Source organism: Syngnathus acus, chromosome 13 (assembly GCF_901709675.1).
Source record: "Syngnathus acus chromosome 13, fSynAcu1.2, whole genome shotgun sequence".
Lineage (NCBI taxonomy): Eukaryota > Metazoa > Chordata > Actinopteri > Syngnathiformes > Syngnathidae > Syngnathus > Syngnathus acus.
Genome location: NC_051098.1, coordinates 5,954,398 through 5,968,727, shown reverse-complemented (window position 1 = coordinate 5,968,727; position 14,330 = coordinate 5,954,398). Strand labels below are relative to the sequence as shown.

The window sequence follows — 14,330 nt, the reverse complement described above, 5'->3', positions numbered from 1 at the left end:
GAAAATAACAAAACAAAGAAGAATCAGAGTATGAATTGTAGTTTAGGTTGATGTTCTTAGTAGGGATCAGCTGAGTGCAGTGGAGTAATTATGGACTGGTAGGTTCATGAGTGGAGAAGGTGGTGTTTCAGGTGCTTTCTAAAAGCAGCCTGTGAAGATATGGATCGGATATGGACTGGTAGCTCATTCCAGAGTGAGGGCCCTCTAAAGTGGATGTTGTATTGATGGCGTGATGTTTGACAGGAAGGTGAGTGGAGATTGTCCCTCTGTCCTGTTGGATATGAATGAATGTCTGATACAAATGTGAAGAAATTATGAAAAGTGGCTGGAAGATGGTGTTTCCTATATATGTATTTATGGATGAGTAGACAGGTTTGATGAATATTTACTTTATCAATTGACAGTAGTGAGTAATTTCTAAACAGTGGTGCCAATAGTTCATATCTAATGAGATCATTCTTAGGAACTTCTTTTGTATGATGAGTAGTTTGTTGAGGTATGTTGGATGTGGCTGCCCAGACTATGTTGCAGTAATTGAGAAAAGGAAACAGGAAGCTATAATACAGAGTGAGATGAGCAAAAGGATGGACCAGGGGACAAACTTTTCGTGAAATACCTAGCATTTCCATAGATCTTTTGCAAACCAAATCAATATGTTCAGACCAGTTTAAGGATTCGTCTACTCTAACACCTAGGAATTTGGTGCTAGTAACTTGTTGGATTTCGTGATTGTTTATGTAAATTGTGATCTGTTCTTTGAGGTAAGATTTATTTATATTGCAGAAGATCATGAAGTTACATTTTTTTATATTGAGTGTCAACTTATTTGTTTTGAACCATTTTGTAACAGAGGACAACTCAGCATTCACACTTGCAATGAGGGAATTAAAATCATCATGGGTGGCAATGAGGTTGGTATTTGATAGACTAAACAGCATCCTGTTTCTGTTTGAGTGGTTTTGGTTTCTACTTTCAATTCCACTTTCCTGATTGTGGGCAGTACAGCAACACATTAGCACACGGTTTGTGTGTGTCTTGTAGGAACACCACCAATGGAAAGTCCCAGATGTGGGATGTAACTGGTTAGTGACCTTCTGTGGGTGTGACGTGGGTTTGTGTTTCATAAGATTGTTTTTGTGATGTCTGACGACATGGAGACATGAAGTATCTGTTCTTCATTGTTAAAAAATGGTAACTGATGAAGAATTGTGTTTTTGTGAACCCCAATATGTATGGCAGGCCTGCAGTTCGACTATTTCTAGTCCTCCTGTATACAACTGGCATTTCAATACTCACTATTGACATATGAATAAAAACTTTGTTAGCTAATGCAGTTACTTTTGTGACAAATTAAATAAAAATTTTACTGGACAAACGTTCTGAACACAAATGCTACTGAAGTGCAGCACTGTTTCACCATTGTTGACAAGCCCAAAAACAACACTTAAACTCAAAACCTATAATATCATAAATGGGTAAATGCTAAGCACAAATGAAAACACTAATGTCTTGTCAATAAAATTGGGTGCTTATTTTAGCGTCGAGAGTTTCACACCCTGAATTGTGTCGAGGCTGGTTCCTCTTTTGACCTCTAAAGAAGATAATTGAGCCAATGTTAAAACCTCATTTCCAAGCCAGGACCACATGAAAATATTGTAAAATTAGTAAATGACTCAGATGCTTTTAAGAAGTTCCCCTTTCCGCAAGAATTTGTGACGAATTTGTGACAATCATGTATTCTATTTTGGGAGATGGGTTTTACCCTTGAAATGTTTTGCGGTCCCGATCTTATCTGGAAGATTTGATAAGCCCCATTGTGGCGCATGGACTCATCAGCAAATGTGAATAATCTCCACTACTGCATTGACATGTTCATTGAGGAAACAAGTATGTCACACTTAGCAGTGCAACCAGCAAATCTCAATGTAGCTGTGCTCACTTTTTCACTTTGAGGCGATAGCACATGAGCCATGTGAGTGTTGTTGCTGTAGTTGATGTGGATTAATTTTTTTGCAGGAGCGGAGGCATGGTATACAATAAAAGTGTAGTTACCAAAATATATCCTCTCTAAAACTTTTTAAATAAAAAATTTTTGAATTTCTAATTTTGTGAGCCATCCCCCATAGCATCGATAGTAACTTATTTATGAATTCTTAGCACGCACATGTCTGGCCGCCTATTAATACCTCACCACTGAGATGGCCTTGAGCCCATGCATAATACAAGGGGGCGGGTCAGCACACTGAGACGACAAGGACAAGTGAGATGCTGCTCTGACGAAGGAGTGACACAGCGGTGTGATAGAGATTGGAAGAGAAAGTTAGGACAGTGTTAATAAGATTAACAAAGCTCACACGTTGTGTATCACATGCTTGTCCACAGCATGGCTACAGTCCATCAACACTGTGACTTGCTCTCTTTGCTTTGTTTGCTCATTTGGTGAATTTCTCTGGCCCCTGTTTTATTTTGTGTGGGCGGAGGGGACTTCCTTTTCTTATACTTCTTCTTTATTGTACTTTTCTAAATACAAGAACGGTGTCTGTGTGTGTGAACTGCCTTCAGAGCAATACTACATCCAAACATATATTTTGCGTTTGTAACAACTTACTAAATAGAGCTGTTAGAGTGTCAAGCTAAATACAGTACATATTTAATGCATATACAAATAATACTGTATATCACGTTGTCTTGGAAAAGTTATGAAATTTGGAAAGTTATGAACTCCATAGTTCATACTGGAGGTCTGTGTGGATGTAGTTTCCCATAGCTGACATGTTGTTGTGAAATAAAATTTAGACTGTGCAACTGAATGAACAGCACCAAATACTTCATTGAACTCCATTTGCCTCAATTGCTTCAAGACTTGATTACTCATTCGATGTTTCAATTATTATGGCAATTTCTTGTAAGCAATCATCAGTGACCAGAGAGTGAAAATAATACAAAATGTAATAATATTCCAATGTAAACAGTATATGGAAACAGTAATTGTACATTACAAAATATTAGCGTGAGGGTCAACCTAATTGTAGATCATTTCAACCTTCGAATTTGGTTGTCATAATGAAATAAGACTAGATGGTAATATGATTTAGTTTGCTGGGGCAAATCCCCCCAAAATTATTATTTTTCTTTTTCCATTTCAACATGTTAAGTCACTCTGTTGGGGTTAAAATGTGCCGACGTGGGAGATTTGAAAGAAAGAATAGGCATTTGCTGATGACACAAGAGTGTGGGGGGGGTGAAACTGCCGGCCGGCGCGTGTGCAAGAGTGGGCGGGACCAAGCAGTAAGTGATGAAGTCATAGCTAAAGTAGGCGAGCTGGGAGGGTTTGGTGGAGGAGGGCCGACAAGAGAGATGAGCTCAGCTGCAGAGGCATGGGTTTGCTCACCTCCCCGCCCTCCCAGTGCAGCTTCAGCGTTCTGCCGCTGTGACCGCTGCCTGCTCGTGTGTATGTTTTGTGTACTGAGGCCGCCTGTTCTCTTTAGAATGTACTAGAACAGAACAGAGGCGCCAGCTTATGGTGGCCGACATGGTGGGTGACCTGTTTTTCTGGAGCTTCTGCTGTCTTCGGCTGTGGAAAAGGGACAAGAAGGTGAGTGGGAGTACGGATGCTGATGCGGATGATGCGTAGTATGCATGAGCCGGGAGAAGGCAATTGGTTGACATGCTTTGCCGGCTGCTGCGTGCACTTTCCTCCATTTTATCCTCCCTTTTAAATTTAAAGCCGATAGCAGCGGAATATGTGTCATTTCAATGTGGGTCACTTTCCTCCATCTTCTACTCCCTTTTAAATTTAAAGCCGAGAGTCCATAGCAGCGGAATATGTGTCATTTCAATATGGGTCACTTTAATGCTGCGTAATTCCAAAGCTCTCCTCTTTTCTGAGAGGCGCTCATGGCTTTTTCTTCATTTAAAACTGATGAGCCATGGCACATCGGCACTATTTCTTAGAGAAAATGGATGTCCTGATTGTTTGATCATTCTTAAGTTGTCATGTTTAATCTCTGCATTTCTGGACCATAAATCCTTAGTGCCACAGTGGGTGTGATTTCTACAGTTATAGATGGAAAGGACTAAATACATTAGCAGGGTCTTAAAAGCCAGGCCTGTATGTACGTACGGTAGAAGGGGGTTTCCACTCTGTGCATCAATGTAGCCTACTGTCTTCTCAGTGGCTCTCTTCCTAATTGTATTTCCCTAAATAATGTCTTCTGCAACTCTGAAGTGCAACATCACTTCTGATATAGAGGCCTGATCTTGGTTATATTTGGGTTTTTTACACAGGAAATGGTTTTGACACATTTGAGTGAACTGTGAGGGAAGTATCTGTAACCGATAGAAATGACTTGTTTTGGCTTTGTTGTCAAAATAGAATTATGACATTGAAGCTGTGGGCCCATGGATGTGTTAAGGACTCGTTTGGTGTTGTGGTCAAGTTTATTACAAGCAGTTTAAGCAGAGCCAAATCTGCGTTTAATTTGGCAAACCCATTGAAAAACATTGTGTCCATAGTTGATGAGGTCAATGTGTTCCATACTAAACCAGACTATCTTAATGGTTCTAAAATGTTGTTCATAAATCGTGTGTGCTTACGTGTTTATTGTCTGTTACAGTCTTTTGTTGTGTGTGTTTTTAATAGTGGTTTCCAACCCCAAATGCTTGACCTCGGTACCAAGCTCTTTGTCCAGACAAGCAATCATCACCCAGTGAATATTCAGCATTTGGCCAGATGTCAAGCATCTTTTGAGATTGTAATACCCACATGTTTTTCCCGTTTGGAATTGGACATAAATTACACAGATTGGCTCAAAATTGTGTCTGTGCGCATTTCAGAGGCAAGCAAAGGTCACATGTTAAAACAAACAAACTTTAAGATTGGCTCAAAATTGTGTCTGTGCGCATTTCAGAGGCAAGCAAAAAGTCACACATGTTAAAACAAACAAACTTGAAGGTGTGACTTCATCTTTGCCAATTTTGCCATCGTGATATCATAGTAAATGTTATTGTGAGAATGAAGTCAGATGTTTATAAGAGAAGAATGAGCAGTGAGCACATTCAAGTCAATTGCTTGTCACTTTAGCCATTTTGTGTAATGCAGCAAGGTAGAATGCCTGTCTGCCACTGACCTACATTTCAAAAAGTAAAACTTCTTTTGATAAAAAATTATAAACTTAACGCTAAGCACAAACTCAAGACGTGCTGCCCTTTGAGGGCCTGAATATGTTGGCAATAGGGAAAGTAAAACAATGACATCATTTTGTGCTGTGAGCCCCCGCAGCCATTAAAGTAGAGAATGTTGCAAAATAATAAACTTTCCCCTGAAGCCACCAAACAGTTCTGGTTTCTTTTGTGGGGATACATTTGCTCTCTAAAAAGATGGCGCCACAAGGCCGTATGTTTCTCAGACACACTCAGTCACACACTCCAAACCATGATGAGATCATACACAGTTGATAAAATACAACAGCCTGATCACAGACGTCAGACGATCTCATTTAGTCACATGGTTGACACAAGCATTCTCCTCACAAATCTCTCAAGCATTAATATCTTCCACCTTTATAATTGCCACCTTGGGGTGGATGCATTTCCTCCCCATGACGACCACAGCTGTCGTCTGTCGTATGTGTTTTTTGTGTGTATGCTTGTGTGCGTATGTGTTTGCGTGTGTGTGTGTTTAAGCAAATGGCAGCTGCGGTGTCATGTTGTGCAGAGCCGCACACCCTTTTCATCCCTGTCCAGCTGTCCTGTCTTCTTCCTGTTTCCCATTTGGCGGCGTACACACACACACACACACACACACACACACACACACACACACACACACGGGTCATGTTTCCATCACAACAGAGACACCGCACTGACGACATTACATTCATTTCCTGAACTCCTCATTGAATTAGTTATCCAGTAATAAATGATTTTGACTTCACGGGTCCTAAATAATGTATTTATTTTATATGATTTGTTTATACTGCTTCTTCTTTCCTCCTTAATTGTTTGAGATGGTGTTTGCATGCAATAAATGTCAAATCATGTCATAACTGTTTATGGCCCCTATGTTAACATTTCTCATCAAATCATAATAAATCTTTCATTCAAGCCAATTTAGGTCTTTTTTTACTATGACCTCCAAAATCATCTATATGCTCCTGTCATCTCTGCGTGTGTTTTTGTTGTCAGTGCTCTTCTCCCCAGAGGGTGGGGCAGGAGGCATGTGGCTTTGGACATTGATTTAATTGATTCTACTTGGAACGATGCTGCCCATGTTTCCTCTTCTTTGTCTCGGATTTCTCCATTTCATTTTGTTTCAGTTTGACTTTTTAAAAGGGACTCTTTAGAAATGACATGTGGTGTTGATGTTCACTTAATCAATGTCACAAGCGTGTGTGTTTAGTCTGGAACAAAACAGCTTCAAATTTGAGTATAACATATATGTTGTAGGTCTTGTGATTTATCTGATACAGTTAGTGAGTTAATGTCATTTGTATGAACAAATGAAATCTGCAGAGGGACCTGGTTCATTTATAATGCTCATTGCTGCCTCTGTTTTTGGCTCTAACTCAATTCTTTTGCTTTTTGCACAACCGCCCTAAGCTCAAGAAGAGATCTGGCAGCAGCAAATGTAATCTACCAAACCTTGCCCTACTTCTCACACCACTCACAGGCCTTGTTTTGCTTCCTTGGACATGGCTATACCCGCTTCACAGTGCATTTTTGTTTTTCTCTCTCACAGGTTGCAGGGGAGCAAAAGTATCACCCTGAATGCTTCACCTGTCTGAATTGCCGAACATTCATCGGTGATGGAGACACGTATGCTCTGGTGGAGCGATCCAAACTCTACTGGTGAGCAATGACTTTTGACAAGTGTTTTTATTTTGGCAGAAGGAAGTCTGCCTCGCAATTCAGAAATTCAGGGTTCAAATAATGTCTCTGGTTGGTCATTTGTCTACATGTGCTCTGCAGTTGGCTGGCGATGACTGCCCTATACGTCTCAGGGGCCGGCCACTTTGTCTTGTACTACCAATTGGTGTTGACTGAAAATGACATTACAGTGCCAAAGGGCTCAGGTATTAACTGTCATGTCATTTTCAGTCGACAGCAAATGGCAGTGCAAGATAAAATGGTCCTGTTTAGAAAAAGGGGACAAATAAAAACATGTTTTATCATCCAATTCAGCAATGAATCTAAAAAGACGAGTCTACAGTTTCATTGATGACTAAAAGAATCGTTAGTTGCAGTCCTAATTGCATGTCTTTGTATTGAAGTGGTGATTGTGGCCGCTAAAGTCTTGCAATGCAACTTCTGGTGTGGGTTGTGGCCCAGAATTTATTTTAGTTGCTGCTATTGCAAACTAAAATAAAAAAAAAAAAATGAAATAAAATATCTAAGCCTTTTGAAGTGCACCCAAAACCACAAATATGAAGCAGTCGACCAAAAAGAAATTAAATAGAATTTTTCATGAGCTGTATAATTGCAGCTTGAGTGCACACTTTTTAATCACGCTCAAATCAGGAACACTTCCAAAGACTGTCTGAAGCCACATGAAGTCGTAAAATCTATTAAAGACACTGTAGAAACCTTTCATTTTCATGTTTTGGGTGCTTAGTGATGTTTTGAAACTCAAACCAATCTGCATGAGTCATCTGGACACTGTTTGGATGTGGCAGTAATTGGGCTTGCAGTTTGACCAAATCTTTAATATGCCTTGGAGCATTTCAGTATGTGTGTCAAATAGTGCTTACTGTTAGCTGGGTGAGCTGTGGGGTTATGTGGCCTCTCTAGCTTTGGTTTGAAAAAAAGAAACCTTGTGCAGTGGTTTCAGTGAGAACTTATTGTTCGACAAGACACAGCAACAACCAGTGTTTGGTCTTCATTCTTAAGAGGAAATGATGTTTAAAAAAAAAAAAAGATACAGGTGTGGTGTTCTCTGCAGTTTGAGGTCACTGAGTCAATCATGATTAAGAATTCTGTACCTCTCAATGCTTCTCTGCCCTCGCTCCAGTGGACACTGTTACTACGAGACTATCGTCACCCCCGTGTCGCTGCCGGACTCGCCATGCTCGCGGATCCCTCACACGGTCACGCTGGTGTCGATCCCCGCCTCCGCCGAGGGTACTAACGGGCGACGGGGGAGGGGCTTCTCGGTGGCTATCGACCAGCCGCTCAGCCCCAATGAAGGCTGCAGTCCTGAACTCGGACCCACCGTCAGGGTTTCTCAGTGAGTATGCAAGCCCAAGTTTTTGAGAACAAAAAGGAGGTCAATAAATGATGCAATGAAGAAGACATATTTCCGGACAAGAGATGAAAGATTGTATTTAATCGTAAGTGTGAGTAATCTTCCTTTGTTGTGAAAGTGTTTTATTCCTCCTCCCCAGGGTGGATGCTGATTGCTTTAGTCCAGATGTCAAAAATTCCATCCATGTGGGAGACAGGATCCTAGAAATCAATGGAACCCCCATTCACAACGTTCCTCTGGATGAGGTATTTGCCACACAGCCCGCAAGCCAATTTATTCATTATCCCACTTAGGGATTGCCTGCTGCATTTGATGCATAATTTTGTGAGCCAAACGCAGCTCATTTAAGCATTTGATGTGCCTCTAATTGTACTTGTGGTTAAAAAGATTATCATAATCATACATTTATGGAATTATGAAAACAAATAATGGTAACACTTAAAAAAAGTATGTAAAAGCATTTCTCCACGATTACTTTTATCATGACGTTAGATTGACCTTTCATTGTGATATTTCTCAGATCGACCTGCTCATTCAGGAAACGAGCCGGCTGCTGCAGCTCACCATCGAACACGACCCTCACAGTCGGGTGCAAGACGGGAGCTCTTCAGAGTCTGGGGAGCAGGTGGATGGCCCACTTTCCCTGCCACTGTCTGCGGGGCCCAGCCCCATCTTACCCATCCTGCCTATCACACAATCCCCCATCCCTGACATGAGCAATTTGAAATCACGCCTTGTCACGTAAGATGTTACTAACTTTGTTTTCTTATTCCCAGTAATTTGTCGATGGTTGAATTGGCAAAAAGTGTGTGAAAAGTTTGCACTAAATTTACTGTTGTTTGTTTGCACCACCCACTTTTAAGCTTAAGGAATGTTTTTGCTGTTCTATAACTTTTTTACAATGCAATAAGTACTGTAATTGTATAATTACTTATTCCTTTATAATGTGCACTGTAATTTTTCACATTCAAAAAAAAAATTCAATACAGCTTTTGTCTTAGCTCTCATGGGTCGTTGCTGTTAAGTGTATGTTCTTTAGCAACCCTCATAAAAATGTCTAACATAAAATGCTGCATCAATTTTTCCAGGCGGAGTTATAGCATCGAAAAGTCGCCCGGCTCCAGCAAAGCTGCGTCCCCCATCTCGCCGAGGAACGACATCAACCGCTCCGAGTCGCTCCGAGTCGTCTCCAACCGGACGCACCGCATCTTTCGCCCCTCTGACCTCATCCACGGAGAAGTGCTCGGGAAGGGCTGCTTTGGACAAGCCATCAAGGTACATTTGATGCTATTACATTTAAGTGGAGCACATAACTGTGTTTGAGAGATGAAGGTGATGATGCAAGCCTCATAGTCGATAGGTTCTGGGTTGGAATCTCAGCAGGGTGTTGGTCCTCGTTCAATGTCAGCTGGAATTGGCTCTCGTTCACCCGCACCTCTAATAGGCACAAGCAGTATGGTGAACTTATGAATTGCCTCCTGTTGAGGATTAATTCCAGTTGCTCTTGACTCCAGGTGACCCACAGGGAGACAGGAGAGGTCATGGTTATGAAAGAGCTGATTCGCTTCGATGATGAAACGCAGAGAACATTCCTGAAAGAGGTGAGTGATTGAGGGAGGATATCCTCCTTTCATTTTTAAATGTACAGCAGATGAATGAGGTTTGTCTTCACCTCTGGGTGTAAAAGGAATATTTTAAAAGGAACGCCTTTGTGCAATGATCACAATATTGCACTAAGGTGTTCCTTTGGGTGGATCAAGTGATGAGAGAATGACCTCAAAAGTATTTGGCGATACGGTCCAGCCCTCATGATGACAGTAGGTGGTGTCCTCTGGGGTTCACATGTTGATGATGGTGGTTTAGTGCCAAGGAACAGAGGATGGAACCTCCTTAGAATAATATCCTGAAGTGCTTGAAATAGGCTGCTTGGATGCAGCGTCACCACAAGTCTTCATTGAAGACGGACTAAAGTAAGTAGTGCCATCTAGAGGCAGAAAAAAACCTTTATGGGTTGAAACATGTTTTATACATCTATGTAATAAAAATATAACATAGTAAATATATAATATATAAAGTCATGTTTTTACACAATTAACTACAGATTAGAACTAGTTTAAGATGTTTGTAATAAATGATGACATCATAAAGTATTTTTATATGCATTGAAATTGTTCCCTTTTTAGCTTTAATTACACTGAGTCATATGATTTCTACCGTTTCATTCATTGATATGGTGAAGTCATGCTCTCAAGAATTTGCATGGACTATTGTAATAATTATAAGGTTATTTTTGCACATGACAACATTGAAGCTACTGATTTCCTTGAAACATTGTTTAAGGGCGGGGCAGCATTTATAGTGGAGGAACAATTCCCTTACAAGAGGCAATAACACTCGGGAAGAAATGTTTTTATACACATACATGAGTAGAATAGACTACGAAACAAACTAAAAAAAGAAAAGCTTCACTCATCATGACAGCACAACTAAGAAGTTTCTATTCTGGTAACATTAGTTTGGGAAACAGCCCTAAACTCTAAAACTGACTACCAAGCAGTTACTGTATGTGAGACGGCGTTGTAAATTCTCTGCTGTTGACTCGCAAGTTATAAAACTGTCGTCATGTATTGTCTCATCAGGTGAAGGTGATGCGTTGCTTGGATCACCCCAATGTGCTCAAATTCATCGGCGTCCTCTACAAAGACAAGCGACTGAATTTCATAGCAGAGTACATCAAGGGTGGCACCTTGAGGGAAATCATAAAGAAAATGGTAAGAGGAATTTATGTGACTCTGGTCTTTTTTTAATTTTTATTTTTATACAATAGTCAGTCCAAATAAAGGTTTATATCTATATAATTTTGTCCAATGTTAACATCAATATCTCTTATCTCTCTCAGGATAGCAACTACCCTTGGAACCAGAGGGTCAGTTTTGCCAAGGACATAGCTGCGGGCATGGTGAGTTCATGAATTCCATTTGGATTAGCTCAGTGTTTGTTGTGTATTTGGCTTGCCATTCGCACAATGATCAATGTCACGCATGACTTGAATTCCTGTTGTCACAATGTTGGCCTCTTGAAGTGAAACAAGGCACTTTTGTTCCCTTGCTCCAGTTTTTTTTTTTTTAAACTAACACTACAAACATTTGTTTTCTTGTCTGTCATGTAGTCATATCTGCATTCCATGAACATCATCCACCGAGACCTGAACTCTCACAACTGTCTTGTCCGGGAGGTAAGAACTGTTGTCTTCAAGGACATGTTTTCTTTGCACATTCAACATAGTGGATCTGTCACTTGAAAAAACAACGCTGAGCTTTGTTCACACAAACTGCACTTCTTACAATGCACTCTTCAAGTTTATTTTAATCAGAGAGTAGGTAACTACGAAGTAAATCTCAAAGAGCAGATTGTAGTTGAATATGCTGCAATTTCTGTGGATTTTTTTATAGTTATTTATTTGATCTAAGATTCATTAGTAAAGACTGAATAGAGGAAATTTTTTATGTCTTTGTGAAGAACAACACGGTGGTGGTGGCAGACTTTGGATTGGCCCGACTCATGGTGGATGACAAACACGAAGAGAAGTTTTCGCAGGGTAAACTGCCGGGTCTGAAGAGGCCCGATCGCAGGAAGAGGTACACCGTGGTGGGGAACCCTTACTGGATGGCACCTGAAATGATCCATGGTATGAATGAAGAGAAACATGTTGGCATTTTATTGAGGAATAGTATAAAAATACATGACAAATAATTACTCTGAACTTAATCTGATTTGTTCTTTTGCTTTCACAGGAAAGAGTTACGATGAGAGGGTGGACATCTTCTCATTCGGTATTATGCTATGCGAGGTGAGTTATCCTCCATTGTTGTGTTGTGCATTAAAAGTAGGGGAGGCAATTCTGATATGTATTTTATTTTTAATACAGATCAGGGATTCAATGTTTCTACATGTAAATCTATTTGAGGGCCAAACAGTTGTCTATTTTCTACCTAGTCGAGCTCACAGTCAAGTTCTCTAGAATCCCAATGCGTATTTGTTCATCATTCAGCCGTGTTTGAGAAAACTTTTTATAAAAGTTCCAAAGAACTCAAAACTATTTCCTAGTGATGCAACTCGTGTGTTTTTTTTCCCTGGCCACACTCCCTCAAAACTATTTGCTAGTGATGCAACTAGTGTGTGTTTTTTTTTTCCTTGGCCACACTCCATTAACCTCATCTGGGCACAGATGAGTTGCTCAAAGACTCCAGAATATGACCAAAGGGGACAGTATTACATCAACGCTGAAAGTTGTCTCATGTGGTTGGTTACTGCCAGGAAGGCAAAATGCCGCCATGGTCTGCTGGAAACAATCAGCTTTGGTCTGGAGGTTTTATTTGCGCACAGCTGCAGAAGGGCAGAATTCCTTCGTTTATGCGCACTCTTATTTTTTGTGTGGCCTTTCAGATCATTGGCAGGGTCAACGCTGACCCAGACTACCTCCCCAGGGCGGTGGACTTTGGACTGAACGTTTCGGGCTTCCTTGAGCACTACTGTCCTCCCGATTGTCCCACGGCCTTCTTCCCCATTGCTGCTGTGTGCTGTGACCTCGACGCTGATAAACGGTCAGATAACACATGGAACGGGACATTTTAGACAAAATGTGATGCCTTCCTCTCTTTAGGTGTGAAATTAAGCTCATCCGCTGGTATTAGTTGAAACTAAACGCGACGTAACCGATTTGATAACACAATTGACGTTCTTATTCAGTGTTGCCAATCTTTCTCCATAGCCCGGCTTTTTCCAAACTGGAGGAATGGTTGGAAAATCTGAAGATGCACTTGGACATGGCCCTGCCGCTCGTGTCTGAAGTGGAACAGCTGCACAAGGCATTCTGGGAGAACAACAGCATCACTCGGTCCGAGAACGGCCTGCACATCCACCCTGATGAGCGAGAGTAAAGCGTGATGGGACAGGAGAAGGGTCCAAGTGACGGTCTGCCCCCTGCGGCGACGGAATCGTGTCTTGTAACTCGGGCCGCGCCCCAAGCAGATGCAATACGTACAGCTTGGCTCAGGCCTGGCAAGTAGACTCAGGGGCACAAGCGTGCATCTGAAAAGCCACTTGTTCAAGACGAGCGCACATAGTCTTAAGTCCAGTGGAGAGATTGTCACTCTGACAAGCCGGATGCTCATGTAGAGCATGACGTATGCAATCAGCATCCATCTTCAATTCATAGCTCCACCCTTTGCATAATGTAGATTTACATTTGCAGTTACTAGAGAAGATAATGATGTGACTTAAGCAGCAAGTTTGGACCTCTACAGGAAGCATTGCTACCTTGATTTAGTCGCATGTCCTGTTTGTCACATAACGTGTACAAACCCAGTTGAATTTCAAATTTCCTCTATCGTTGACTAGAGAGTGCATGGCTGTACATTTTGGCTTCATTCTTATTCATCATGTCCCAGAACTGTTAATGCTGATTGTGTAGCACTGATTCAACTCTGAGGTACACACATACGCGCACACACATACACACACACACACACATACACTCACACATGATTATGGCTAAATTGAGTTATAGTCTTTAGCATCTCTACTCCCTCCCTGGTAATGTGGCATCCTCAGTATTCTAATGTTCAAAGTGTACATAGATGGCAACATTGTAAATGTGTTAAATATTGTACATGTAAAGACATATTTTCTATACGTATTTGCATCATTGCCATATTTGTATTGGCTGGCTCAACTTTAGTTACAATTATGGAGATTGGAAGGTTTTGACTGCAGTTTATGGGTGTCGGCATTTGATAGATGATTGTTACTCCACTGCTCTCCATTTGATTTCTTGAGCTGTTGCAATGTGTATTTCAGTTTTTGGTTGACTGCTCCTTCAGAGTTAACTGCATCGAAGCTTTTCCTCCTAACCATGTGGAATATCATTCAAACACCCTTCAAATTTTGAATCGCAAAAATAGTGATAGGTGGCGCACTGGTTAGCACGTTCGCCTCAGTTAGGAAGGTGCAGGTTCGATTCCACCTCCCGCCCTCCCTGTGTGGAGTTTGCATGTTCTCCCCGTGCCTGTGTGGGTTTTCTCCGGGC

The 14,330-nt window shown here is 41.1% G+C and overlaps 1 protein-coding gene across 3 annotated transcripts in view; it reads left to right on the top strand.

Annotated features, from left to right (window-relative positions):
* Positions 1 to 14,330, top strand: part of limk1a (LIM domain kinase 1a) — a 29,626-nt gene extending 15,296 nt beyond the window's left edge. For 2 of the 3 annotated variants that reach the window (XM_037267934.1, XM_037267935.1), the window contains 13 exons: positions 6,740 to 6,849; positions 8,009 to 8,224; positions 8,382 to 8,487; positions 8,763 to 8,983; positions 9,331 to 9,517; positions 9,757 to 9,843; positions 10,882 to 11,013; positions 11,142 to 11,201; positions 11,412 to 11,477; positions 11,762 to 11,930; positions 12,037 to 12,092; positions 12,689 to 12,846; positions 13,014 to 14,330. In XM_037267934.1, the coding sequence (XP_037123829.1) occupies positions 6,740 to 6,849; positions 8,009 to 8,224; positions 8,382 to 8,487; positions 8,763 to 8,983; positions 9,331 to 9,517; positions 9,757 to 9,843; positions 10,882 to 11,013; positions 11,142 to 11,201; positions 11,412 to 11,477; positions 11,762 to 11,930; positions 12,037 to 12,092; positions 12,689 to 12,846; positions 13,014 to 13,182 (1,737 nt within the window). In that variant the 3' untranslated portion in view covers positions 13,183 to 14,330. Of the gene's footprint in view, positions 1 to 3,343; positions 3,596 to 6,739; positions 6,850 to 8,008; positions 8,225 to 8,381; positions 8,488 to 8,762; positions 8,984 to 9,330; positions 9,518 to 9,756; positions 9,844 to 10,881; positions 11,014 to 11,141; positions 11,202 to 11,411; positions 11,478 to 11,761; positions 11,931 to 12,036; positions 12,093 to 12,688; positions 12,847 to 13,013 lie in introns of those variants that run through there. The other variant, XM_037267936.1, reaches the window with a different exon arrangement.